The sequence below is a fragment of the Pagrus major genome, chromosome 17, assembly GCF_040436345.1.
Source record: "Pagrus major chromosome 17, Pma_NU_1.0".
Lineage (NCBI taxonomy): Eukaryota > Metazoa > Chordata > Actinopteri > Spariformes > Sparidae > Pagrus > Pagrus major.
The window spans coordinates 5,100,041-5,127,001 of record NC_133231.1 but is presented as its reverse complement, the minus strand read 5'-3'; the positions used below and the strand labels follow the sequence as shown (position 1 = coordinate 5,127,001).

The following is a 26,961-nucleotide window of genomic DNA, read 5'->3' as shown; positions in this document are numbered from 1 at the left end:
CAGCACTTGTTTGAAGAAAAAGAAGACGGGGGGTGTTAATTCAGGTGTTTTGGCTTGAGGCCATAGGGTTTTATTTATTTATTTATTTATTTTTTACTTTTTCATTTTGCATTTAAATGACTGATGACTGCAGTTGGAAGGGGTGATTTGTTCTTTCATTGTGTGTGTGTTCAGGTTTGCATGTAGTGTATGGAAACATGTAAGAACACATATGATGTGTGTGTTTTGCGCTTTTGTGAATGTGTAAGTATGTCATCTGAGCATGTTTTCACAGTTAAATCCCGGCACGTGCAGCCTCATAAGGAGTTGATTGGCTTCAGTCTTTTTTTCAACAGAGATTTCCTGGTCAAAATTGAGGAAAAAAAAGTGTTTCCGCTGTTTTTGAAGTATATTAATAGCGTGTGCTGCGAGTGTTACACCCTGCCCCTGAATACACACACACAGACACACACTCACATTGTCCCTCAGTCTTTTTTCCTGAATGAATCTGTTATTAGAGGCAGTGGGTAACTGAAGTGCAATCCCATGCGGCCGACAGTTAACTCCATTTGTTATGGTTAATGATTTAGTTTCACTTTGACAGGACATGATGTCATTGTACAAAAGGAATAAAGAATTGTGGCTTTTTGACTCCTCTTTTCCCCAGTGAACCTTTCATAATGATGTATATACCAATGAACACACCTGCCAGTCTTGAACTTCTAACAGTAGGCTTCAACTTGAATCCAAATCTATATGGTTAAGCTCCAAAAAAAACCTCCAGAACCCTGCACTGTATTTACTGTTTGTTGTACCTGAGTCATTTCCAGAGGCTGTCTATCTGTCATCTTTTGCTGCAGTTTTATTCCACATTACCCTGAACCCCACAGAGGGTGAAGTTGTGTAACAGATATTCCACACTGCAATTATACCTCTGGCTTTCAGATATTATTTGTGCCCATTTCTATTTTTAAATTCATTTCAGAACTTTCCTTTTGCTTCACTTGGAAAAGTTGCCTTTCCACGGGTCTACCCTAACAGAAAATAAATTTTCACTATCCTATTACGCATAGAAATTGAATTTAGTTTGCTGAGCCTTGTGAGTCTCACGCTGCAAATGTGACCCTTTGTCTCCCATGCATGTGAGAGAATGAACTGAGCTTTAGGTCAGCCTGGCATACCTGTTAGTTTTCTGTCCTGTCATAGGACATTGTGCATGCTTTTTCTCTTTCACACACATATACCCACAAACATACACAAACCTGGCATGCCCATCAGCTCACAGTAGGGGGACGTTGTCAGAAAGGCTTACAGATTTCCGTGCTGTGTTTATTGGCCTGTTACAGAGCTGTTAAACACAATTGTGTGGAATACCAAACGTGACCCTGCACAACCTCAGGTGAACTTTTACACCTGAACATACTCTTACTTTCTGCTTTGACCTGTTAGCACAGAGAACTTAGGTTTTTTTGCAGTGTATGCAACCATTTCATAATGCAGAACACAAACACTAGATTCCTCTCCTCTCCTCTCACCCCTCCTCCAGGGTTTTCTGTCCACCCATGCTCCGATCACAACATCTCTACACAGACTTTCCACCGTGAATCAATGCATGGTCATGGTGAGAGACCTGGACACTGACAGCGATGCCTCAGCAGAGAGACATTCAAAAGGACAGAGGCATGGGAGGGTCTGGTGATGGAAGGATATAGAGTTGGTCGGGGAGAAGAGCTGTCAATGGTTTTGGCAGTGGTCGAAGCAGTGATGCATATTGGACATTGTGACCTCAGACTATTTCTCTCTTTAGATTTGTCAGCACTGCTCAACACTGCCAGTGCTCCCTCTCTCGCCTTTTGTTAGCCCTGCTGTCTTTGTTTGGATACTGTATGCCTGTCTTCTTGTGTTTGTGTGTGTGTGAGTCACAGCTCAAACATGAGACCACAGAAGGGGGAGCCTTGGAGAGGTCTGCAAGGTTAACCAGGGTGACCTGCTAACAGTAACCCAGAACAGCCAGATAGCCAGTGGGTTCTCAGGGGGTTCACATTTCTAGAAGGGTGATACAACCGCAGAACCAGAATGGACATTTACAATTTTCTGTTGATATATTGGACTAATGTTCTGAGTGCATGTGAGCATGAATTGTTGCCAAAATGTTGAATTGTGACCAGTGGTTAGCTGTGACTGAGAAAGGAGAAGGTTTCCATGGTGAGAGCATCATGTCAGCATAAATCCATTTGGCTAGAAGGTATATTGTACGTCCCTGTTTCCTGCGTCTCATTTAGTGTTCACAGGGGACCAGCTTTTATTGTCTTCACATGTTGGAAATATAATATGGCACGCATTTTGGTTGTACCAAATGAAATTAAGTCCAAACACCAGTATGAGATGTCTAGGTTCTCTCGTGTCTTGTCCTTTAGTGCTCCTATCAGTTCCTGTCTGTTTGTCTGTTAGCAGGATCATCCACTCACAAGAAATCATGCCATGGCTCACAGAACAAAGGATTCTAAACCAGAAATTGTCAACATTGCAAAACAGGGCATTTTTAAAACATTTTTGCTTTTTCCTCATGAACAATTGTACTTACTTCAAGAACACATTTCTGGCACATTTATCCCATAATTGTCTATCGCTGGAGATCCAGATGCAGATTAAGGATTCCTAAACATTTTCTATTATTAAAATAACAAATGTAGATGATTGTGCAGCCTTGGCAGAGGCATGCTCTCTCTGACTCCTTTCAACTTCTCATTACTTTTGAACTTATTTGTTTACAATATTTGTCTTGGAACTTCAGCAAGTAAGAGTGTTGCCTCCTGGAGTAGATTTAGATCATAATAAGTAGTTTGTTCATGGACCCTCTGGTTCCTCAGACTTTAGAACAATTTAATCCAGTCACTGGCAAGATATTTGTCTAACATTACAGTTATCCATCTGTTTGGTATGGCATCATTCCCCTTCTCTCTCTGTGTCTTCCTTTCTTCCTTCTTCCAACGACAGTGTGATCCGGAGTCAGATATTTATCTGCGGCTGCATCCTCTGGTCCCACGTACATGAAATACCTAGTTCATTGTTGTTCTATTCTACCCTGCTGACCTAAACTCTCTCACTCAAAAGTAAAGCAAATGTTGCTTTATTCACTGCCCTTTCCTTCAGACAGACTCTTGCACTGTTGCCATTGTGAATTGAAACATGTTTGTTTCTATGTTTTTTGTGGCTTTTATTAGCGGGGGGGTGACTAAAGATTAGTTTTGTATCACCCAGATTTAGAACTGACAGGCCATTTTCTTTTCCATTACATACTTAGGTCCTTTGAAGTATTTTGAACCTCTTTTGCTATAGTGTAAACATGTAGAAACAGTGGTCGCTACGCCCAGTGAATGCCATTCAATTGTTCAACTTTTTCCTCTCTTGTCATCTGTGAGATGTTATCTGATTATTGTCAGTATTTTTCACTGTGTGATGTGGCAAGTCTATAGCTACCATACACTTGACATCATCTTTGGTTTTGTGTTGCCATGGGGAGCAACAACAAAGCATTTAAAGTCAAAGCATACGCCATTAAGGCTTATTGCATTATGTTTTATTTTACGCACTCACACTATATATATACATATATACATATATATGTATATATATGTATATACGTATGTATATATGTATATATGTGTGTGTGTATATATATATATATATATATATATATATATATATATATATATATATATATATATATATACATACATATATAATATGGTGGTCACTTATACAGTAGGTGACCACCTCTATTTGCCCTGTTGTAGACCAAGAAAGATTTCGAGATACATTCTCTTGTGACACAACCTACTCTTAATACCCAAAAAGTAATCTTGTCCTTTGCTAAGCTCTGCCAAAAATATTTGTTCTCCATTAAATTAGTCCTGAAATGATTGGCCAATAATCCAAATCTTGATGGAAACACTTGATGGGAAATTAATCGATGGCAATTTGATGATGCCTTCATTATTCTAGCAATTTATTAAACACATAAACATACAGTACAAGCATTTCCCAGGTACATTTTCCTAAATCAGAATATGGGCTTGTTTTTTTTTTCAGTTTCATGTCAATGTTATTTGATTACTTTGTTTATTTAGATGGCTGTTGAGACAAGCAATTATTATTCAGACTTCACTCTGACATACTAAAAAAATAATAATTGATATTCCGGTATGGGTAGAAGACGCCATTAATAAATACTCAATCACTGACTGCCATTTCTCCTGGGTTTTCCTTACTGTGACCTTATGTTCTTCATACTGACACACCCAGTTATTGAGTAACGGCCAGTGCCATTGCTCAAAAAAAAAAAAAAAGGTGGTTGAGGAATAGCTCGAGCAGAAGAAGAAATAATGTGTAATAATGTGAAGTATGACTAAACCAAGATGTCCAGCAGGAGAGCATTAGCCTCAGGCAGTGAGCTCAAGGTGCAGACCAGAGTCAAAGTGTTAAACCCAGCGGTTTCCGTGTGTCTGCCTGCTTTACAGCTTAACCCTGTTAAGATCTGCAGCAGACCAGGCAGTGTCAATGGATTTTCTTCCTGCGTGTCGGCTCTTAAAAAAGGCCAAAGACTTATGTGTCAGTGTGCAAAAGTGTTCCAATTTCAAACCCCCCTTTGAAGAGTAATCAGAAGAGGAAGCAGCGTGAGATGAATTTGTAACCATATCTATCCCTCTTTCTCCTTTTTTCTTTCTTTTTCTCTATTTCCCTCTTCTGTCTCTTAGTCTTTTTCTCAGTTTCTGCTTGCTCTCTCTCGACTCTCATCAAAGCTGGGATAACTGGGCTCCATACACATGTCTGTCAGAGGCGCTCCAACATTTGTGTTTGCAATATAAGTAGAGGCTCAGCGAGTGCATATGCAAAATTCTGTTTCTGTGCGTGTGTGTTGTACACTGAACATATTACAGTGTAATAGCACCCAGTCATCAAGCAGAGCAGCTCTCTGACTGACAAACACACACATTCACACAGATTATCTTGGCAGCACCTGCTGTCTGCCCCCTGGACCCTGGACTCCTCTCCTTTCTGTTAACTGGTCTTTTAAATCAGAGCAGCCAGGGTGTAATGGAAAAAAGGCACTGCTTGTACACTTACTGGCTACTGGTTACTGACCTAATGGCTTGTAAATTTTGCTTTTTTGGTGGAGAGAAATATGTGTGACATAATGTAGCTGAAAGTGGACCTTTAACTAGACTTCAAAACGGACTCAAGTTCAAGATTTAACTGTCCAAAGTCCCTAAAAATTGTAAAAGGTGTTTGGTTTCCTAGATATGGAATTTCATATTGGTTTTAAATGGGCATTCACAGTCTCACATTTACTTTGCAGAGTTTTTTTAAGGCAAGTCCTACTATCCAAAGCAAGACAATCTTAGATACATAATATTAGAGCCTGTACAGTAATGGGCCTTTAATATTTCTAAGTGCTGTATCATAGGCAACTCGACGTGTTTCAGTTTCTTGAAGATGTTGTACCTCTCATTCAAGAGGCGTCTTCAGTTCTAACTAACTGGAGGGGAGTTGCAGGCTTTTAAACTCTGTAGGAGTGTCCTTACAGAGTAGTTAGGGCCACTTATGTGTCTAGGAACAGTTCCTGTGAAGGTAATCAAGGCTCTGCTCTCAAGAGTAAAAGAATCCATCTACATCAAACTTGAACAACCTTCTTTGAACAGAGGAGGTGGCCTACGACATTAGTTATCTCCCACCTACAATGCAGTACTGAGTTCCCTCCCCAGACAGCTTAACAACCATTCACACCTGGGCTCACCTAGCCCTAGCAACCCACATGAAGGCTGGTTGGGTGGCCCTAACAACTCTGAAGCTCAGAGCTCACACGTGTCCTTAATGACTCTGTAAGGACACTCCCACACAGAGTTTAAAAGCCTGCAACTCCCCTCCAGTTAGTTAGAACTGAAGAAGCCTCTTGGATGAGAGGTGAAGCATCTGAAACAAGTCCAGTTGCCTACGATACAGCACTTAGAATTACCATGACCTGGATTATTGAGAACCTTCATCAACATGTCCTTTAATATTATAATATATAATAAAGTTAATCATGGGCATCATGCAGAACAGCATGCATGACTTAATGCGGGATGGACAGTTTCCATTTTTTAAATCAAGGAAAGGTTTATTAAGCATGTTCAGTCTTTTCCAGCAACACCCAGCGCTTTGCACTCACTCTTTCTTATGCAATCCAAGTCCTCTAAATTTGGCACAAAGTAGTTCCCCTTGAGCACTTGGCTCATGGGCTGCTCACTGAAAGTCATTCAGGGAGGCCAAAGCAGGTGGGTGATTATTGATCAAGTGATACAAAATTTATTAACATGTGTCCTTTATTTTTATCTCCTCTCTCCAGTTGGAGCTGCAGTCATGCTGTGTGTTCCTGCCTAATGACAGCCTCCCCTCTCCGAGCACCATCATTTGCGGTGACATTCCCGGCACTGTCCGTAGCTGGTACCACAACCAGGCCTCCATGCCAGGCACTCTGGTAGTCTGCCTGCCACAGATTAGTGTCCTCAGTGCTGGCCACAAGTACATGGAACCACTGCAGGAGCTCCCCTTCGTGGTCTCCAAGCCCATCTTGGAGGAAGGTATGTTTTCATACTGTATCTAATGAAATCTCAACTTTAATTAGACTGATTCAAATGCAGGGATAAGAGCACACACCCAGATACATAGTGAGAACACCAAATGACCTGGTGTCAGAAAGATTGATGTGAAAGTCTAAATGAGAAAACAAAATAGTACACCCTGGAAAACAATGATGGTGATAGGTTCATAGGTTAAAAATGGGAGTCTTGGGTAATAAATTTCAATAGGTGGGGGATATCTACTTAACTTTTATTGCAAATGAATTTGCTTTTATTGATAATTGAAATAAATGCTTTCATAATAGTAATAGGCTACATAATGTGAATTCATCATCATTATAGCCTTTTCAACACTGAGCAACCTTTGACCCACTACCACTCATTTACTATGACAAAAGACAAACAAACTTAAGTAGAGCGACTTTGAGAGATAGACCTTGCACATGTGGTGTGCACACCTGGTACAGTTGACATAAGCAACACTCAGACGGGTGAGCAGTGTTTTCTCTTGAGAAGAAGAAAAAAGGGGCCACCCTTCTTTTTTTAACTCCCACCTCTTCAATGACATCAGCGTCAGGCATACAGATTTCAGAAACTGAGGAGAAAGGAAAACAACAGCAAAAACCGTGACATCAGCAGCCTTGTCAATGTTGCCATTAAAATTAACAACCCATGCTTTTAGTAATTCATTCCTACCCTTTGAAAAGCTCTTCATCTCTAATTTTCAATGCTCCTGCCCACAGTTCATGGGAAATGCGCTCTTTATGGCCCTGTGCTAGTGAACAAGTTCCCCTTTTCTTTAAGATGGTTCTACCAGGGTTGGCAAGCTCACAAGTTCAAGTTCTTTCAGTGTGGCATCTTGTCTCAGATCCACAGATTTAGAGACAGTCATTTTACAGTTTGTTTTGATGGGATCCTCTGCCTGCTTAATGGGCATAGAGTGTTGTTTTTGAGACAGGATACTGCTCCTTAGTGCATCTTTAAAGCTTTCTCATCCCATGTACTGTAAAGTAATGTGTTTGGAATTTAAAGGTAAGTGAAAGGAATATTCTAAGGCTTTGTCCAGACTGCAGGCTGATTATTGATTAGTTCGGATTTGTGTTTCCTAGTAACAACATGGTCTAGCCTAGCCGCGCTGATGTACTTCCATCACTCTGGATTTGAATTTCTTAATTGTGTATTGCGTTACAAGTGACGCAAAAGACACTTTGATATCTGGTTTAAGCAGCCAGACTGAGACGCGTCTGTAGAAATCCGAATGGAATTGTCTTTGGATCCAATTTCCGGCGTGGATCCAATTTGCAAAAATAGCATTTTAATGTGTGTGTGTTTCTTAAAAAAATGTATCCTTCTTCTCACTTCTCACACCAGGTGATGCCTTCCCATGGACAGTTAGCCTGAGTCAATTCAGTGTGTACACATTGCTGGGACAGCAGCGAAGCCTGAGCCTGCTGGAGCCTATGGGCTGCACCTCCACACTGGCTGTCACATCCCATAAGCTGCAGAGCTGCTCTGAAGGAAGGAACTCCTTTGTAGTCTGCCTCCATGTTGATCTGCAGCCCATCCACGTCAAGTGCTCCAACCCTCAGGTCAGTCAGACAGTCCCGGATCTCACAAAGTAGTCATCAGATTTGCATGTATATTTATACAAATCATCCCGTTGTAAACTTTGCTGAAATATGAACACACGAACCCTGGCATGAAAATCCGGCCTCTGCATGATTTTCTGATACAGACTGACTTCAATAAATAAACTGCCTCATCTTCTTACCTAGTATAATTTTGAATTAAATGAGAGTGTAAACAAGAGAGTGTTGCCTTGTTTGTTTTGGTCAAACATTCTGAGGTCTGAATGAAGGAGAGTGGAGAAATGCAAGACTCATCATCATTGTTTTACAGTGTGTTATTATGTTTTGGTGAGAGCATAATGAATATGGACAGATTGGAAATGGAACATGTTTATCTCCTAGTTGAGTCCCTATGTTGATTTTCATTGCACTGTTACAGCACTATAATCACATCTACATGTACCATTACACATGTTTTGTTTTTTCACAATTGAATTAGCTGTATTGAATTAGGTTCCTCTGTAAACACTTAATTGGGGCGACCTTTTGAGTGGTCACACTGTTAAATGTCTTCGACCACAGTGATGAGCCATGGTGATATTGAGGAGAATTGGTACCAGAAACAAATGAGAGGCCTTAATCTGTTAGTGGTGAAAACTTTCCCAGAGATGAGGCAGGCTGGTCGTTTATTGAGGGAAAGTTTATTTTCTTCCTTCTTCTGTGTTCTCCCTTTCAAATGGAGGGCCTGTGTCTGGCAAAGCTGGGAAGGCTTATTGAGATTATATGATGAGTCATTATTAATTTATGGGTCCAATGAAAACTTCTCTTCTCTTCTCTTCTCTTCTCTTCTCTTCTCTTCTCTTCTCTTCTCTTCTCTTCTCTTCTCTTCTCTTCTCACCTGTTCACCTCCTCTCTCTGTCTTTCCCTCTTCTCTTTGTCAGTAGATTATAACCTAATACTGTACCATTTCAAGTCATGCAGCAGCACTTTGAGAAATGCTGCCAGAGTGACCCCACCCTCTCCAGAACAAAAGAGACCTCCCACAACTTACTCCTTTTTCTAATTAGCATTGCCATTTGCGATTCTTGAAATGTAAATGGGGATGTCAGATAGCTGTGCTGTCACTGCACAGTAAGTTAGCCCCAACACAGTTAGTGGAGAATGCTGTGGTGTTTGGGTGGTTGGTAGTATTCGAAAATCAATCATTACCGCACTAATTTTGAGATACTAATACGTTTAAAGTCAACAAATAAAACCAACAAGTTTGGCCTCTTAACTTCTCTGGGCATTTCAGCTGAATTTTTGTGACATTAAATCAGATTTTCCATAACATGAGATGGATTACTTCATGGCACAAACAGAGGTATTTTTAGAAACTGGGGTGAAACGGCCAAGCCTTCGAGTGTTTTTAATCTCTTCCCTTTTTTAAACTTTATTTTATGTTTTTACAGGTAGCCACACAAGAAATATTTGGTTTTAATGTTTAAAAGCATAAGGAGCTTGGTCATTTGTGTAATTCTGAAGTGACTGTACACATGAACAGGCAAGTTTCTGAATGGCTTATGGAGTCTCAGTAAATAATAGGGTGCAACTGCAGCTAAGATAGGAAGTGAGGTAAGTGTCTTTGAAAGGGTGATAAAAACATTAGAAGTAAAATAAGGGATCGGCAGCACTAAAAGAGAGTGAGAGAAAAAGGGACCATGCCATGCAAAGATACAGTTGAATGCTCACACACATGCACATACATAATGTGTGCACAAAAATGAAGGAGCAAGCACAGAAAAAATAAGCGTTGATACATGTTTCCAACACATGTTTGTTTCTTCCTAAGGCAGAACACCCAAGGTGAATCGTCATATCTCGGAACACATTGAAGGAAAACCACACACATACACACACACTTGTGCCAGTAAAGTCACTTCTAGTTGAGTCAAGTCCTAGTTACATAGGTTAGAGAGTTGATTTATTGTTTTAATACAGTCAGATTGTTCAACAGCATCTTTCCCGTTACCTTTACCCTTCCTTTTACTTATACAGTATCAAGTGACTGCACTTTTACCTCATCAGGACCACCTTGAAATCAGCAGACACACACACAAACCATCACTTCTACAGTTTGCTTTGACCTTTGACACCTGTACACTAATTCAGTTAACACATGCACACACACACACATACACACACACACACATACACACACACACACACACACACACACACACACACACACACACAAACATCTGTACACATGTACACTCTCATACACCACACATACTTAACAATATGTCATGTTTGTGAAGTTTCTATCTAAACTGTGCTTAGATAAAGGCACATGAACACTCACCATCTGCATGCTCTCCCATCTTTCATCTGTATGTTTTTATGAATGACTGTAGAAGCCTCTGTTCAGTCTCCAGTTTGTACTACTGCAGCCTAGCAGACCTCCTGATCTGCAGATGACAGGTCTTTGGAGAACTGAGCTCTCCAAATGTTCTGCTCACTTCCACAACTCACGAAATGTGGCATATGTATTGTGAGCTCATGTAATCATGCAAGTAAGTTTGTGCGTGCGTGCGTGTGTGCGTGCGTGCGTATGTGTGTGTGTGCCCACTGGCGTGACAGCAGTAGCCGAGTTGAACCAACTGACCCTGCTTTCCACTAATCTGGGATATCATGAACAGGAAGTAGAGATTGGATGGAACAAATGGCAGAGGGAAGATAAGAGATTAAGGAAAAGAAGGATAGAGTGTCTTAAGATTGTCAAGAAGGACAAGTGAGATATGAAGACATATGATTTGAGGTTGAATGACATGAATGAGTTTGCAGAGAAATGAACAAAAAATCTGACCATGAAAGCAGGGACAGGGACTGAACTCTAGAGGCCATGTAAAAACTCTTCATCTCAGCCTCCTTTTTCTCCTCTACTCGGCATTCTTTACCCTCTTCCTCCACATCTGCTGCTGAGTGCAGTAGGCCTTGTTGTGCTTGGTTGGACTTCCAGGCCCCAAACTCTCAGAGAAGAGAGTGCAGAGCCGTGCCTCTTCTGTCGACAGCGCAGTTCAGTTGGGTATGGCAGACAGCTGTTGGCCCCGTCCCTGGACGGCTGCTGGATCGGCGTTAGCAGCTCTTCCTGGACATGTTTGAAATGGCCCAGCTGTAATGTATTGTGCTGCTTTTCATTTGATTTATGCTTATTTATGGAAGGCCTCCCTGTAATGTGTGCGCTAACAGGCATGCATGTGTGTGAGTGAGCAACAGCAAGTAAAAATGTGCTTGGAGTAGAGTGTGCTCTCATGTGTCTGTGCACCTTTACTTTTGAGGGACCCTCATTGTTGAGGCCCGGGGGGGGGGGGCTGAGTTGGCTGCAACAGCGAAGCATTTGAAATCCAGAAATTAGCTCACTGTGAAAGAGCGTCACTTTTCTCCCTTTCTTTCCCTCTCTTTACTCCAAAGAACACTGACTGAATGCATGAATAACTGAAAGCATCACATCACATTCCCCTGCCGTCCCCTCATGTTTTCCACTCTTGTTTTTGGCTTTGTTGTTGTTTAAGGCTGAGGCCTCTTTTCATGTGAACACATGATAAATAGTTGAGAACACTTGACGCTGAGCCTTCAGTTTTTCCTAACCATGGTGAGTTTTTCAGGGGAAATTGATGACACAACTTAACTTTCCTCTGTGGGTGTTTCTTTGGAAGTTTTGTTGTTATGGATAACAAATTTGTACAGTGGAGCACGTGTATGAGCATGCTGTACCCTTCAAATAATCATCCATTAAAATAGAAACATGAACACATAAGTTTGACATCACTTTTGTGAAATGAGGCCTCTCTGAATGACAAGTACAAAGTCTAAAAGAGTGCCCAGTTGGAAAGTGAAAGAAATGGGAATGGATAGTGGTCCATTTTTGGCTAATATTTCCTCTTTCTCTCTTTGGTTTTCTCTCAACTTTAACTAGGTTTAGTGTCACATAACTACAAAGCTGCCAAGCCAAATCATGGTAATGGCCTCAGAAGTCAGAACTACATGAGAACTCCCCAGTGCAGCTGTTTGAGTCAGACCTTGGCAAAAATACATTTGAATCTGGTTTCATATATTAAGCCTACTTGTGGTGTGTTAGGTTTATCTTTTAAGGCACTCAATTGCCACAGTAAACTTAATATATTGAAAGTGTATTCAGCTGTGTTGCCATGTTCTAAGCTGTATGTCTGCTGCATGCATAGTGAGAAAGAGCTTTCTATATAAATACATACAGATAAGAAAGACATTGACAGGAGAATCCTGCATATAGATTATCCTTATATCAGACTACACTCCACCAATCAGTGTAAGTACATACATATGAAATTCCATTAAAATACTGTATCTAGCATTGCAACCTGAGTTTTTCTCTTCTCTACTTCTCTATCACTCTCCAGGTTCAGCTATTGTACGAGCTCCTCCTCAGCTGGAGCTCTACATGGGCTCGTCTCCAGAGGCACGGCATCTTGCGTCAGACCTCCAGTATCCCAGAACCTCCCTCCGGTGCTGCTCCATCCTCCCCGGTGCGCAGCAGTGCTGGCACCGCCTTACCAGACACCAGCACCTGCAGCCCCTCTGCAGATTTTGGTTCCCCCACTGAGGTTTGTTTTGCTCACCCAGCTACACATTTCATTTTGTCAGTTCAGTGCTTTTATTAATTGTGAGTATCAGGAAACTGCACATCTAAGTTTCTGTTTCAATCATTCAGCCATGTGTGTACTTTATCATATGCTGCTCTTACTCTTTCTACCATAATACACATCTCAGTATCAGCCATTTTTGAGGTTTTTTGTCATCCAGTGCGTTTTTCTTGCATCACTCCTTTCATGTTGTGCTACTTGATTAATAAGAGGCCTAATGACTGTACCCTACCAGCAGGGTGGCTTTTTTTCTTTCTTTTTTTCCAATCTTAGATACTATGAGTCATGCAATAACATGTGCCATGTAAGCCTTTGTTGTATACATGATTCTGCTGCTGATCTATGTGATTTATGATTTTAAGTGCAAATATTTTATTTTTTATTGGAATGACTAGTTGAGTCAGTGCTAACACGTGCAGTTTGTGTAAAAAAAATCTGTTTTGTTTGGAAAGGATTTCGAAAGCTGGAAAAAATCAGTGCTTGCGTTTCATTCATTATTTTTTCTTACCCAGAACAGATACTTCAGATAGGCTGTGAGCTCTGTTTGATTTGTGCAAGCTGCAGCTTGATTGAGTATAAACCTGCCTCTTAATTTGGGGAAAACAATAACCTGTATTTACATTTCTCACTCAGATAAAATATCAAACCCAGAGAATGAAGTATGAAGTGTAGCAGTGCATGAAGGCATGTGCAAAGCCAATGGAAAACTTAGAGTCAGAGTTTTTAAAGGAGCAACAACAAATGTTGAGTGTTATTTTTCCCTTTGGCTTTTCCTCGGCTTAGATAACGTGGCTGGAGTCTGTTCTCCTATTGAATACAGTAGCAGCATCAACAACTAGCTAGGGGTCTATGGCCATGGGGCCTCAGTCGCCAGGGGCTTGTGTATTATGTATGTGCATGTTTGTGTGAAGTAGGAGGCATAAAAATGATTGTGTTGATGAGTGTTTCTATAGAAACCAGCCCAGAATTTAATTCGCTTTGACCACCAGGGCCCTTGGGATCACCCCTGGGATTAACGTGGGTCTGTGTGTGAAAAAAGTGTTTAATATGTCGTTGTGCAACTGTGTCTGCATGTGTTTCTGTACTATCAACTTGTGTGTGTGTGTGTGTGTGTGTGTGTGTGTTCTTGTGTAATTTGTAGACCCACAGAAGTGGCAGCAGTTCGGTATGGCAGCGGAGGCCCTACGGTATAGTGCATCTATAACAAGGCCACAGAGGCCCCTGACAGCCCACTTGTCACTGTTTACCTAAGTACAAACACTGGTAGAAGTGTTTAGTCCTCTGGGAGGCCGGGTGATTGAGCAAGAATGTAGGAGCTGTTTTGATAAGTCTCAGCAGTAGTGGCAGCAGTCTCTCCCCAACAAGCCCTCCTCCTCAGTCCTCTAGTTCTTAAAACTACATCCACACAACACCCCCCAAACCCCCTGACCTGCAGCCCCTTGCTAACCATTTCTCCATCCCCAGCTACTGAGCTGACACCATATGCATTTTTATGTACTTAGGTTTAGCACATATTTATTCAACAGGGTTTGTCTTGAGTCTGTTTTCTCTTCCCCTGTCTCCTCTGTCTTTCACAGCCCTTCGTTCATCATACCTTTTTATTTCTCTTTTCTCTCATGTTGATCCTGACCTAACAACACCCTCTCATAATCTTAATCAACCTGAACCTGACCATAGCCTGGGAGACGTTCTTTCCTATCCTGCCTAAAGCCTGACTACCAGCAGTTATCAGTAATTTATGTGAGAACATGATGGAATTAGGATTAGGCCCTGTCACCTGTCAAGTTCTGGTTTTTGCTTTTTACTGCTCTGTAATTTTTTATCTTCCTAGTCTTCCTAGTCTTTCGTCCACTCATGCTTTATTTCTTCTGGCCCACTTCCCCTTCTTCCCTTCTCTAAATCTGCAGCTTTATCCCGCCTCTCTCACTGTCATTTCCTTTTTGATCTTTCCTTTCTGTTACTGAACCCATCCTTTGTACCCTCCCAACTTTTCTCCATCCTTCCACCTGTCCCTGAAGCGTTCTCTCTTTCCACTCTTCTTTCATAATCTGCCTTTGCCTCCATCTTTCTTTGACACTTCCCAGCCTGCTGTTGTCTTCCAATGTTTGGGTCTCTCTGATGAGCAAAGACAAACTCTGCAAAGAAAATAAACCTGGATCCTCCGCCCGTTTATAGCACAGAGGCCCAGGAATTAAACTGTATACTTTACAGCTTGGCTTGTGGAGGTGTGGGAAAATAGCTCCCTCTCTGAGTGTGTGTGTATGACTCTGTGTGTGTTTGGGGCCCCAATCTGGAAGCTCAAGAACGTGGCAAAGCCCACCTCTACCAACACCACACCACAACATCTGTTTCTCAAGGCCTCACCTTGATATGAGGAGGAGGGGGGATTTTCCTACACTGATAAAAACAGGAACTTTGGCTTTAGTAGTGACTAACTTCCAACTTTGTTTTTACAGTTTTTTTTTTATTACACTTATTTTTTGAGATCTTCTTATTTATCATCTCTCTTTTTCTTTTTCTCTTTTGCTTTAAAAAATGCCATTGCCCAAATTACAGCTGTAGGATTTGTACACATGTTTGCAGTGTTCAATTTAAAGTAGCCTTCTTCTAGTAGTCCTATTTTTGTTTTACTACAAAAGTAGATACCCTGGATTTTGACAACACGTGTAAAACAGTGAAAATCAAATGCATTTTTCGGGGTTTATTTGATTTTACTCGTATGAAGCCATTCACAAATGACAGGATTCCTCAATTGAAAGTCCAAAAATTAAAAAAAAAAAAAAGCACTCTCTTTATAATTTCTATTTCTTCCGACCCTGGTAAGATCAGCTTGTGAGAGACTGAGAGTTGTGACAGCTTTGGTTCTGGCTGGGAAGCAGGAGCAGTCGGGTGTCCGATGTTCCAGCGTAACCACGCTGCAGTACACAGTGGTCTGAGCTTCCCACAGCGCCAGCGGCTGGCTCCTGTTTCCACACATGATATTACAGAGCCTAATCCTACCGACTGGCCAGAACTGTAAACTAAATAATCCAAACCACACACACACACACACACAGTCTCACACACACACACACACACACACACACACACACACACACACACACACACACACACAGAGTTTTCTATGTTTTGACTCCAGCTCAACAATAATTAGTCCCCAAATGGCAGTTGACACTAGAATATCTCTCATTGAGACTGACTGAACACCATTAATACCGGGCTCATATTACTCACTACCAGTCACTGTTATTACACACACAGACACACAGACACAAATGCACATGCACTCACACTTTTACTGTTTGGTTCCATCGAAACACATAATGACACGCTAGACACTTGATTGGAATAAATGCTAGTTCTGGGGAATTAAGTGAATTAAGTGATTCACTGTTGTTTCATCTGGCATTTTTGTTTATATGTACAGTATTTAAGTTCATTTTAAGGGTCATGAAGCTGTATATAATTTTATATTCTGTATATAGACTGTACATTTGACATAATTGTCCTGCAGTCTTAGTTCATGCTTGTGTTTCTGGTGCAATCCTTATTTTATTTTTTATCTGTTAGACTTTAACTCTAAAATACCTTAACAGGTGTGTTTAACCTTTCTTATTCAGACAGCCAAAGCTTCCCATGGAGCACATGCTTCTCATTAGTTTCTAGTGCTCATACATTCACATGTTGAATCTATTTTTAAATAAGCATAATCCTTAATTTATTTATATAATTGTCATCCGTTGTTATTGAGCTCTGCTTTTAGCCTACCTCAACTGCGCGATTAAATTAAATTTGCAAATTAGCATGGGGCCCTCATACCTCCGCCCAGCTGTGGAACAGGGACATAGTTTCTTCATCTGGATCCTCTTTAAGACACTGTAATCAGTCCAGCAGCTGTGGGGTTTCTAATTGAGATGGTTGATAACCTCCTCACCAACCACAGCCAGGCTCGATAACCATGACACAATCTGTCATTACCCCGCTGCGATGGGAGAAGCTGTGGAAAAAGTGAAACCCCACAATGCCAGTGCTGCAAATTGCCGTATTGTTTGTTTGCAGGCTTTTCACTTCCCCAGTTGGCCACACAGATACATGCTTGGAAAGCAGATTTACCAGGACGAGGGCGAGAGAAATAAAAAATGTCCCCAGTGCTGTCATCCTCAGTGCCTTGCCAAACCCTCAGTAATGAGATGAGAGCTCACAGAAGGCAGCCTCCTCCGCCGCATCCTGCTTTCCTCTCCACCTCACCCCCCACCTCCGCCCCCGCCTCCGGTCTTCACTTCCCATCCTCTCCCAGGCTGTGAGACGTGTGTGTCCTGGCGCACTTGAGTGAACGCAGGCCATGTGGGTGCTGGTGGCTTAGTTTGGGGTTAACACCAGTGACAGTTCCACACAATGGAGTTCTGATCGGAGTTCTGCTCACCAGACACTGATGTCATCTACATACAAAAAGACTCAAAAGCTGGTGGTTTCTTTGTTATGGCTACATGCACAGCGACGACACTTTCAAACATACGAACACATTCGTTGAACACATGGTTGGATAAACAGATAGACAAAGAGCCACACAAAAAATCTGTGTTTTAAAGTATATCATTTGATCCTGTGTGTGTTCTTTTTTTTTTTTTTACTTTTATCAAGTTTTACATTGGTTGTGAGATTGCAAGCGTTAAGGGTCACTCTGCTGAGTTCAGAGGAAAAAAAGAAAGAAAAGAACAAACAAACAAAAAAAAACTAAACAAAAGACAGTTTACATAGCCAGCGAGTACCAAATTATAACTGTCCACAGTATATCTCCCAATTACAGCACATGTTCAGCAGTGATGATATAAATGAACAAATCAATGTACCCTATACATAAAGATAAGGAAGTAAATATGTATGTACAGGATCCAATAACACACAACAGTTTATAACATTTTTGTTAATTCCCTGCAGTATTAAAGTGAAACTCTCGCCAAAATGCAACCTAGGCTTTTTTTGTGAAGGAACCTGAGTCAAACCTTCGTGTAAAAGCATAATTACGATGAAAAAGCCATTTTTAAGATTTACCGTACTTTCGTTTTCGGGTCAAAATCATTTTCAATTGCGTGCTAGGGGCAACAATATGGTAGAATCAAAATCGCTATTTTTAAAACACTAAGAAGACTCGACACAACATGAAACTTTGCTCGTAGTATCACCAGGGTCTCTACACATGAACACGAACATTGAGAACATTGTTTGTGTACACAGAGTTTACTAAAAAGAAGGTTTTTGAGCAACTCACGCTAGCAGTAGCTTGCTCCGCTCGTCGCCATCCTGCCAGTCAAGAAGAGTCGATCCCCGAGTGCGACGAAACATGGATGAGAGAAAAGGTGGAAAGCTCCTAAAGCGTCACACTCACTAATGTTGCCCCTAGCACGCAATTGAAAATGATTTTGAACCGAAAACGAAAGTACAGTAAATCTTGAAAGTGGCTTTTTCGTCGTTGCCACCTTTCCTTGCCATAAATTCCGTTTACTATCCCTATCAACTCTGATTTTGTTGAAATCATCGATTTCCTGGTAATGGCTTTTTTACTGGGTGCGAGCAGTATTTGAAGAAGGTATTTGTCACGTTGGCTGAGTTTGGTTGGAATCTTACCTAAATATATTATACTGAACTATTGATTGATCTCTGAGCCAGTTATTGATTTTATCACTGCTACTACTCCCAGCCAGTGAGACCGAATTACAGCACATTCCCAAAGGATATGGAAGTGATCAGCCAAGCAGTTCCCACCCCTCTTCTAGCAGTGACCATGTTCTGGTTTGCCACTCTGTAACTGTTTTATCGTTGGGGTCATGAAGAACCTTATTATATTCTTCCACACTAATTCTCTCCATTGACTAAACTTGAAGTAGTTAACCCCTTAAAGTACTTAGTTCATTATACTGATGCATCATAATTTGGTCTTACAGATCGTGGGAGATGGTAAGGGTTAGTTTGTTTGCCTGCAGTACTTCTAGTAGACTTTTGCAGACCCCCCACTACTGCTGGGGACTCTTCTGTTTCCAAATCTTCCTCTTCTTCTTCCACAGCCATCTCAGCCTCTGCGCAAAGATCCAGTTCTGACACATCTCGCTAGAGAATTCAAATGCCAACACTTCTGGGAAGTCAGACTCTGTTTCCCCATTTTCTCCATTATCCACCTGCTCTTCTACTGAATCCTGGCCTATATCTGTCCTTAATCCACCTGCAGGCACACCTCTCAACTCAGTGTGATGCACTTTCCGTACTGGCCCACCCTGGACTGCAGGGATGATGGAGTAGACAACATCACGTTCTGGGGTACACTGCACCACTCTGTAAGGGGTCGGGTCCCAAAAATTCCTGGATCATGTTCCGGCTCTTCACTCCATGGTTTCATACATACACAATGTCTCCTTCATTTAAAGATGGATCCCTGGATCGTCTTGCTTCTGGACTCTGTACTGTTCCCTTGCAGCCAACCGCTGTCATACATGGTTGTATGCCTCCTCAAGTGACTCCTGGTGCTCCTGCACCCAGTCCTTCCCCTGGTTCTCCTCCGTCTCTTGTACCTCAGCCCCTAGCAAAAAATCTACAGGCAAGCAAGGCTCCCGCCCAAACATTAAGAAGTAAGGAGTCATGCCAGTTGACTGATGCACTGTGGTGTTATATGCATAGGTTACCCTTTTTAGGTCCCACGGCCAGTATCTTTTCTGGTCTGGGGGCAGTGTGCACAGCAAATCATGTAGTGTACGATTAAATCGCTCACACTGACCATTACCCTGAGGATGGTATAGAGTAGTGTGACTCTTACAACTGAGTGAGGACATCTTTATGCAAACACTGTGGCAGTCCAAGCTGATTAGATTCCTTGCCACCATCAGGGGAACTAAACCTGTGGTATAGTACTCCATTTTCCTCCTTGACCGAATCTCTCTCCCTGTCCATTGAATCAGGTGATCTGGCTTTCCTCCAACAGGCCAACAATGGTCCAATCACTGGGTCTTGTTCTTGTAAGGTTGCTAGGTTCTCTTTGGAGCAGCCTGGGACAACAGACATGTCAGGTTGGATACAAGCCCCCTGCTTCTTTAGCCAAGAGAAGACTTCCTCCAGCCTCTCCAGATGCTGCTCAATCGAGGGAGAAAACACAATGACATCATCAAGGTACAGTAAGACAGATTGATAATGGCAGTCTCCAAACATATGCTGAGGCGCTGAAAAGTGCTAGGAGCTGGCTAAATCCAAAGTGGAGAACCACTCAGCCCCTACAAGTCCATCCAGTGACTCTTCAATCCGTGGCAAAGAGAAAGCCTCTTTCCTGGTTTTAGCATTTCAGGAGACGATAGCCAACAAACATTCTGATTCTACCATCTTTCTTCAGCACCAGTACAAAGGGAGATGCATATGGAATAATACTTTCCCTGATTATTTGGCTGTCCAAAAGTAGTTTTATATGGGTTATATGATGACGTAGCAGCTGCAGGGCGGAGTTCTTGATGTCCTTCATGAGCGCACCTTGGTGGCAGGAGGTGCGGCACTTGTTGATCTGCACATGCCGGACCATGGATGACCCAACGAGGAGCACAGGCTGACCGCTAGAATGGCTGGCTTCATCAGCAGTGACTCCAGTGGATATCCCAGGGTGTCCTGAGGAGGAAGGTGGCAGTTCATCTATCGTGGGCTCCAGGGCTTGAATCTGTTCTCCAGATGGAGGGTCTCTGGTGTAGCGGAGGGAGGGGGACTTTTGCTCCACAACTTTATGCTTCTCACCAGCGTCCAGGGCTCCGGGGTTGAATAAGCTGGGGTCTTTGGCTTTGTGTAGAGGCTCAGCCAGGGGTCTTTCACAGCTGATGGGATATCAGCAGGAGCTAACTCACCCACGGCATGCATTGACACGTTCCAGGGCACAGTGGTGTCGCAGTCTGGTGGGGCCAGGGCAGACGATGTGTACGAAATGTACGAGATGTGCTTCACCTGGGCAATGGCAATTGAGGAGAGGAGCATGAAGAGCTGATCTTTCATCTTCAGATCCTCTTGTAAGGGATGAATATCCTCAGTGATCTGTGAGTAGACCAGCTGATCTCACACACACCCATGGCTACAGGCTAAAAACAAGGCTAGGCTAGGCCAGCTTGCAGCGGCAGTAGCCGGTGTTTGGGTTAAGCGATCAGTTTCTCGAGTGGAAATCCACAACTGATCAAATTAAAAGCTTTCAATTGCAGGACCTGTCCTGGCACAAGTCTGAAAGATGTTTGTTTGCTGCTCCCAAAACAGTTTGGGGGAGACTTAACTAAAAAAAAAAAAAAAAGAGGTGATGGTTCAAGCTAGCGGAGCACTATCAAGGAAGTTAGCCGCTACTTATACTCAGCTATGCGACGGTGTTATCATTCAAAAGTGTCATTAAATGAACAAGAGGAAGGTCGCTGTTCGTTCTCAATAAATAACAATCCGACAAGAGAAGGGAGGATGAGAAACTTCAGGGTTTAGAGTTAAAAGTGAACTGCACGTCACTGCTTAGTCTATTGATGAATGAATGTTGAATTATTGATTGAATTGCTACCGGCATCCCTGTAAATCTCAACATGGGGAGTTTGCTCAGATAATAAAGTTTCCATGCTCACTGTAGCTATGACCCTCCGTGGATTCAGCCAAACATCAGAATATCCTACACTGGTAACTAGTACATGTACTACCCCTCTTTCAGATACCACTAAGGCAGGAGAAACTAGCAGACCCCCTGGAAGCACACCCTCTTCTGGCTGTAATGTCTCCACTAGAAACTCCATGTGCTGTTGTGAAAGGGACCTTGGGACATGTTACAGGGACCGTTGTTAATGTACCTGCGGCTACCTGAAGTGGGCTCTTACCTTTCATTCTCACTTTAAAAGGCTCAGGGGAGTTACCGTCTCCTCCACTTGGCAGTGTCTGAGGGCTCGTCTCCATTCTGGGGCTTCTGCTAGCCCGGGATCATCAAAGAGGCTGGGGCCGTACTGCACAAACAGCTCATAGTAGAAACCTTTTATCACATTCATTCCCAATACCCCAGGGGGCCGCATTTTCTTAAGCTGCAATTGGGGGTCCTCTGGATCTTTTACTTCAAGGACCCCTCTGCGTTTAACACATTTCCCCAGTATAGTGCAGTCCAACTCCAAATAGTTGAGATACTGCAGCTTTAGACCATTTCCTGCCCTATGGTCTAACCATGCACAATCGCGTAATTGAGCATCTGTGAGATGGCCAAAATGCTCTTTAAAGATACTCTCTGTGCAAGTTGTAACCATAGACCCAGTATCCAACAATGATGGAACCACAATTTCCCCCATTTTGACCTCTACTACTGGACACTTACTCACCAGTGCAGATTTGACAGTTGGATCTAGTTCTGAATTAAGCTTTGTCTCTACATTTGTGTGACTTTGCTCACTAGCAGGCACTTGTTTTTTCCAATTGGGCTTCTCCTCTTTCAGACACAGTTGTTTTAGGGAGGGCGGCAGTACAATAGTGTGCTATGTGACCCCTCTGATCACAGCAAAAACACCTAGGCTTTCCATCAGGATTTCCTTTAGTTTTGGTTGGAGGTTGCACCCCAGACTATAGTTTTGAGGGTTGCAGTGCTTTCATTAGCTAGTCTAACTGCCTCTGTTGCGTTTAAATAACGGCTTTCAGTTCAGAATAACTTTTATTTTTTTATTGTCAATTGACTCGCAGGAAGGCACAAGCACCTGGACTTCATGGGAGAAAAGTGAGGGGTGATTATCATTTTGCTTAAATAACTGCCCTCCACACTGTGTTGTCCACTGAACAGCCTCCCTACATATAATCCACTGGGGATTAAAGCAAATTTTGTCTCTCAATCTTGTACGCAGACTCAGATCCCTAACACCCTCGCAAAATTGGTCATGGAGATCTCTTTGGGATTTAGGCTTAGCTTGCTGGTCTGACTCAACAATCTGATCCATTAGGGACATCAGGGCAAGGGACTAATTTAAGAATGACACTCCTTGTTTCCGGTTAAAAAAAACTTCGCTAAAGGTAGATTGCCAGAGTGTCCACAACACACCAGTACCCACTGCAATTAATAACTCTTACACGCAAAGTGATTTAAACACTGCAAAGGATCACACACATGATTCACTGCAAACCGGAAACCTCACGACACACCTTAAGCCGGCCCTGACTATCTCCTGGAATTTGACTGGTGTAAAGTCAGCTATGGATGGAGGAAAGGAAAAGAAGGAAAGAAAAGAAAACTAGTCAGCCCCAAAGGCAATACCCCGCTACCAGCACACTTGCCGGCATAGAAAAAAAACAAAAACAGAAAACAGTCCTACGGCAAGAGCAGCTAATGGACCCCTAATGCTCTGGCTTGTTGATCTACACTCCTACGGACTGCCAGCCGCCTTCAACCCAGCAGGGAAGCGGGTTAGTTGTTTCTGCCGTCTTCCCTGCACAATAGCCTGGAATGAGGTGTGCACCTGCCTCACTCCACCGGCCTGAACCAGATGACTCAACCTGTGTTCCAACTACAGGTAGACCTATATACTGCAGACCCCACTAGGTGGTGCACCTCCCCTTTTCTTACTCAGTGCCACCTGCCACACTTGTTTATGATCAAGGAATACTTTAACAAGGATGTAACGCCCCTCTGTATGTGCGATTTGTGCAAAGAGCTTGAAAGCTTTATTTTAAATTCATATTGCTACTGCTCTTGCATGCCCTTTTCAACAAGAAGAATGTGTTTTTAAACCCTTAATCTTTTCATTTCTCATGATTTTTATGAGAGGTCGGTCTCCTGCCAGAAATTACCTGTTGTTTTTTCCTCTTCGTTTTAGCTATTTATTTATTTCTCTTATTTGGATTATGCAACCTATTAACAATTAGAGTAACTACTCTATATTCCTGATATGAGATTTGTTCTTGGTGACGTTTTTGTGTCCACTTTATGCCCCCTTATTGACCTTAACCTGGGAATTTCTGTCAACAAAACACAACCTTAAAACTCTGACTTCCATTTTAGACATTTTGAAAACTTCTATATAGGGAGGGTAAACCGGCAATTACTGAAGGGCCCCTACATGTGTGAACCGATAATATACTCTCATGAATATTTTCAGTACACACGGTTAGTGGGCTTCTCCTTGTTCAGCTCCCAAATTTGTTAGTTGTAGATTAAGACTCACTTTCTTTGGAATATAGTCTCTCATTTTTAGATCCATCAGGAGCTGAACTACTTAAACAGAATCATTTGTAAGAAGAGTAACAAAACATAAACCCTGAACACCTTCATAATGACTTGTGAGTAATCTGTAACAAGAAAGTCATACACTTTATTAACTGAACAGTTTTTATGTCCATCAGAAATAGTCCAGCAGTGTGGGTTGGCAGTTCCGAGTAAACTGGCTGATCAGTTAGAGCTGACCCTCTGGGAGCGCTCTGATTATGCTGCTGTATGTCTCACCGCCCCTGTGCATATGTTCTTTAACAAAATGTCAGTTTTTTGTTTTTTCTTTTTGGCTGTTGCATCCCTCAACTGTTTATCCACTCTTATCAACTAAAATGTGAGGTGTTAATTTGTCATTGACACCGCCAAGAACAGGTTTTTGATTTGTTGAACAAATCTTTGTTAAATTTTATGTAAACGTTTGAATTCTGTCACAGTCTTCGAACTTATGTGGCACTGCCAAGCTTGGCCTCAAATCATTGCTTGTTACCATCTTACCAGCCCTGAATGAACAGACCCAATTTTGGCTCCCTAGGGTGACTCAGTGCCTGCTGGAGACGACAGTCCGTTTGCTGACACCGTTACTCTGGAGCAGAAAACCAGCAGCATTGGTGGAACCAGTGGGAAGGTCAGCCTCTGGATGCAGTGGATGTTACCAAAGGTCACAGTTAAACTGTTTGCTCCCGATCCAGCCTCCAAAAAAACAGGTAACCCAAACTTGACTAATACTTAAGGAATTTTAACACATTTCTTGTTGCTCATTGATGATATATTTTATATATATATGGGTGTTCAAACTTACGTAGATCGAGTAAATGATTTGCTCCTTTAAACACATGACGTGGTACATCTCTGTGCTTTATGTTCATGGTAGCAGCAACAAAGGTATGGAATGGTTAAAGAAAAACTTGGTAGATGGTCTGAACAGTGTCAGTGACTACGTCTGAATAAACAATAAATGACTTATTTGTTGTCAAATTAAAATTCCAGTGTGTGTAGGATTTAAAATGATAAATTAGCAGAAACTGAATATAATATTCATAATTATGTTTTCATCCTGTTCCATGGAGTTGCACCACCTTGTTTCTACAGTTGCCCAGAATGGACAAACCCAATACTGGGTCAAGAGAGAGGCTTTTGTGTTTTTTAGTGGCCACTGTGGGGGAGGGTCAGATGAGGGGTGTTCAGTTGTTTGCAAGCTGCAACCACACCACTAGATGCCACTAAATCCTACACACTGGTCCTTTAAGATTACGATCTGATGAACATGTGTTAGAAGGCAACAGAAAACACTTTCATATGTAAATCTGGACAAGTTTTTAATGCAAGTTTGTCAGTGTGAAAGAGTGCAGGAAACCATTCAGAGTTTTTGTAGTCTTGCTGTAACACAACACTTCAAGTGCTTAACTCCCGCCTCTATTCTCATTCAAATGTTGAGCACTTGGGAGGGAAACGCAGCTGGAGAGAATGAGGGACAGAGGAAAAGACAAATAAATAAATGGGTGATGAATCCAAAGCGAACCGCCTCGTCCCCTTAAGATTTAGTGGGGCGATGAAAGGCTAGATTTACCTTTAATTGGTGGCTGTAATATTTAGCATCTGCCAAGCAGATCGTCCAGCTTAAAGTCTTTTATAGTGGAAATGGAATGTTTTGGAGGACATCACAGAGATGGTTTGACTTAGAGACATCCTAAATAGGCATTACTATGGATTTGGGCTTAATATGTGCCATCTGAGTTGCGAGATGAATTTACCACTGGATTTTCTGTGCGCACCACATTTAGCATGCTATTGAAAACAAGAATTATGTGTGTGCAATATATTAAATGCCTAATATCACCAGTGCATTCTTGGAGGTAAGTTAGCCACAGATATGACTGCAGACAATCTGCTATGATGTAATGTGTTTTTCAACTGCAAAGGAAATAAGATTCTTGTCTCTCCAGAGAAATGGAAAAACAGCCATTCCAGACGTATTGGTTCTCGGAGTATAATGTTATGCTATTATGTGTTGGAAGATTAGAGGTAGAAAATCAAGCATGAGTCTCCAGAGGCTCTGCTGAAGGCACAAATCAGTGGTACACTTTCCTTCTTTCAAGACGAGCCATTTAAGACGCTGGGATTAAGGGTTTCCTTACAGGCTGCGTTCAGAAAACTCATACATCAATATCAACACCATGCTCGGAGACTATGAGTGTCTGAGTATCTAACAACTTGGGAGAGTTCTTTCCACACGGTATCCACAATAAAGCTGACAAGCCTTGTGTTTCAATTTTAATAAGCCATTAGGAACCTCTGCATTTCTCCGAATCACCACAAGGCAACAGTACAACAACAACCATAGTTTCACATGCATGAAGTTCATTTTCCCAAGCAAGCCTGTGATTGTGGGACTTTGTCTGTGGAAACAATGAGAGAGAAGCAACAGTTAAGCTCACAGGCTCGGTTCAATACAAAGTTAATCAGTCCTTCTATGAAGCTTACTCACTTTGCCTGCAGTGGGTGGGTTTGTATTCACACAAGGTGCACTGAGGCATGCACATACATTTTAATGAATACACACACAGAAGAGTCTGCATGAACATTAAGTATTGTGTAAACACATACAGAATAAGCACACACACACACACACACACACACACACACACACACACACACACACACACACACTCACACACACTCTTCTCATTATAACTGGCTGAGGTTATTCCTGCTTTGCCTTCTTACCCACGTATTTCAGTATGACTTCCTAAGGCTTTAATCAGCTTCAGAAAAATCACTGTGTGTCCACTGTGCAGGAACTGACCACAGCAGTTGGATCAAGACCAGAAACAAGACCTGATCAGGGTTAGCTACAGTGCAGTGCCCACAGAAATGAAATTTACACACACAGATGAAACTTCATCTGTTGATGTCCA

At 42.1% G+C, this 26,961-nt stretch overlaps 1 protein-coding gene across 3 annotated transcripts in view; it reads left to right on the top strand.

Annotated features, from left to right (window-relative positions):
* The window catches only part of LOC141011735 (intermembrane lipid transfer protein VPS13B-like), a 353,303-nt gene that overhangs the window by 168,921 nt on the left and 157,421 nt on the right, over positions 1-26,961 (top strand). For all 3 annotated transcript variants that reach the window (XM_073484997.1, XM_073484995.1, XM_073484996.1), the window contains exons 23-26: positions 6,368-6,602; positions 7,974-8,191; positions 12,589-12,792; positions 24,579-24,750. In XM_073484997.1, coding sequence (XP_073341098.1) covers positions 6,368-6,602; positions 7,974-8,191; positions 12,589-12,792; positions 24,579-24,750 — 829 coding nt within the window. The remainder of the gene's footprint in view (positions 1-6,367; positions 6,603-7,973; positions 8,192-12,588; positions 12,793-24,578; positions 24,751-26,961) is intronic.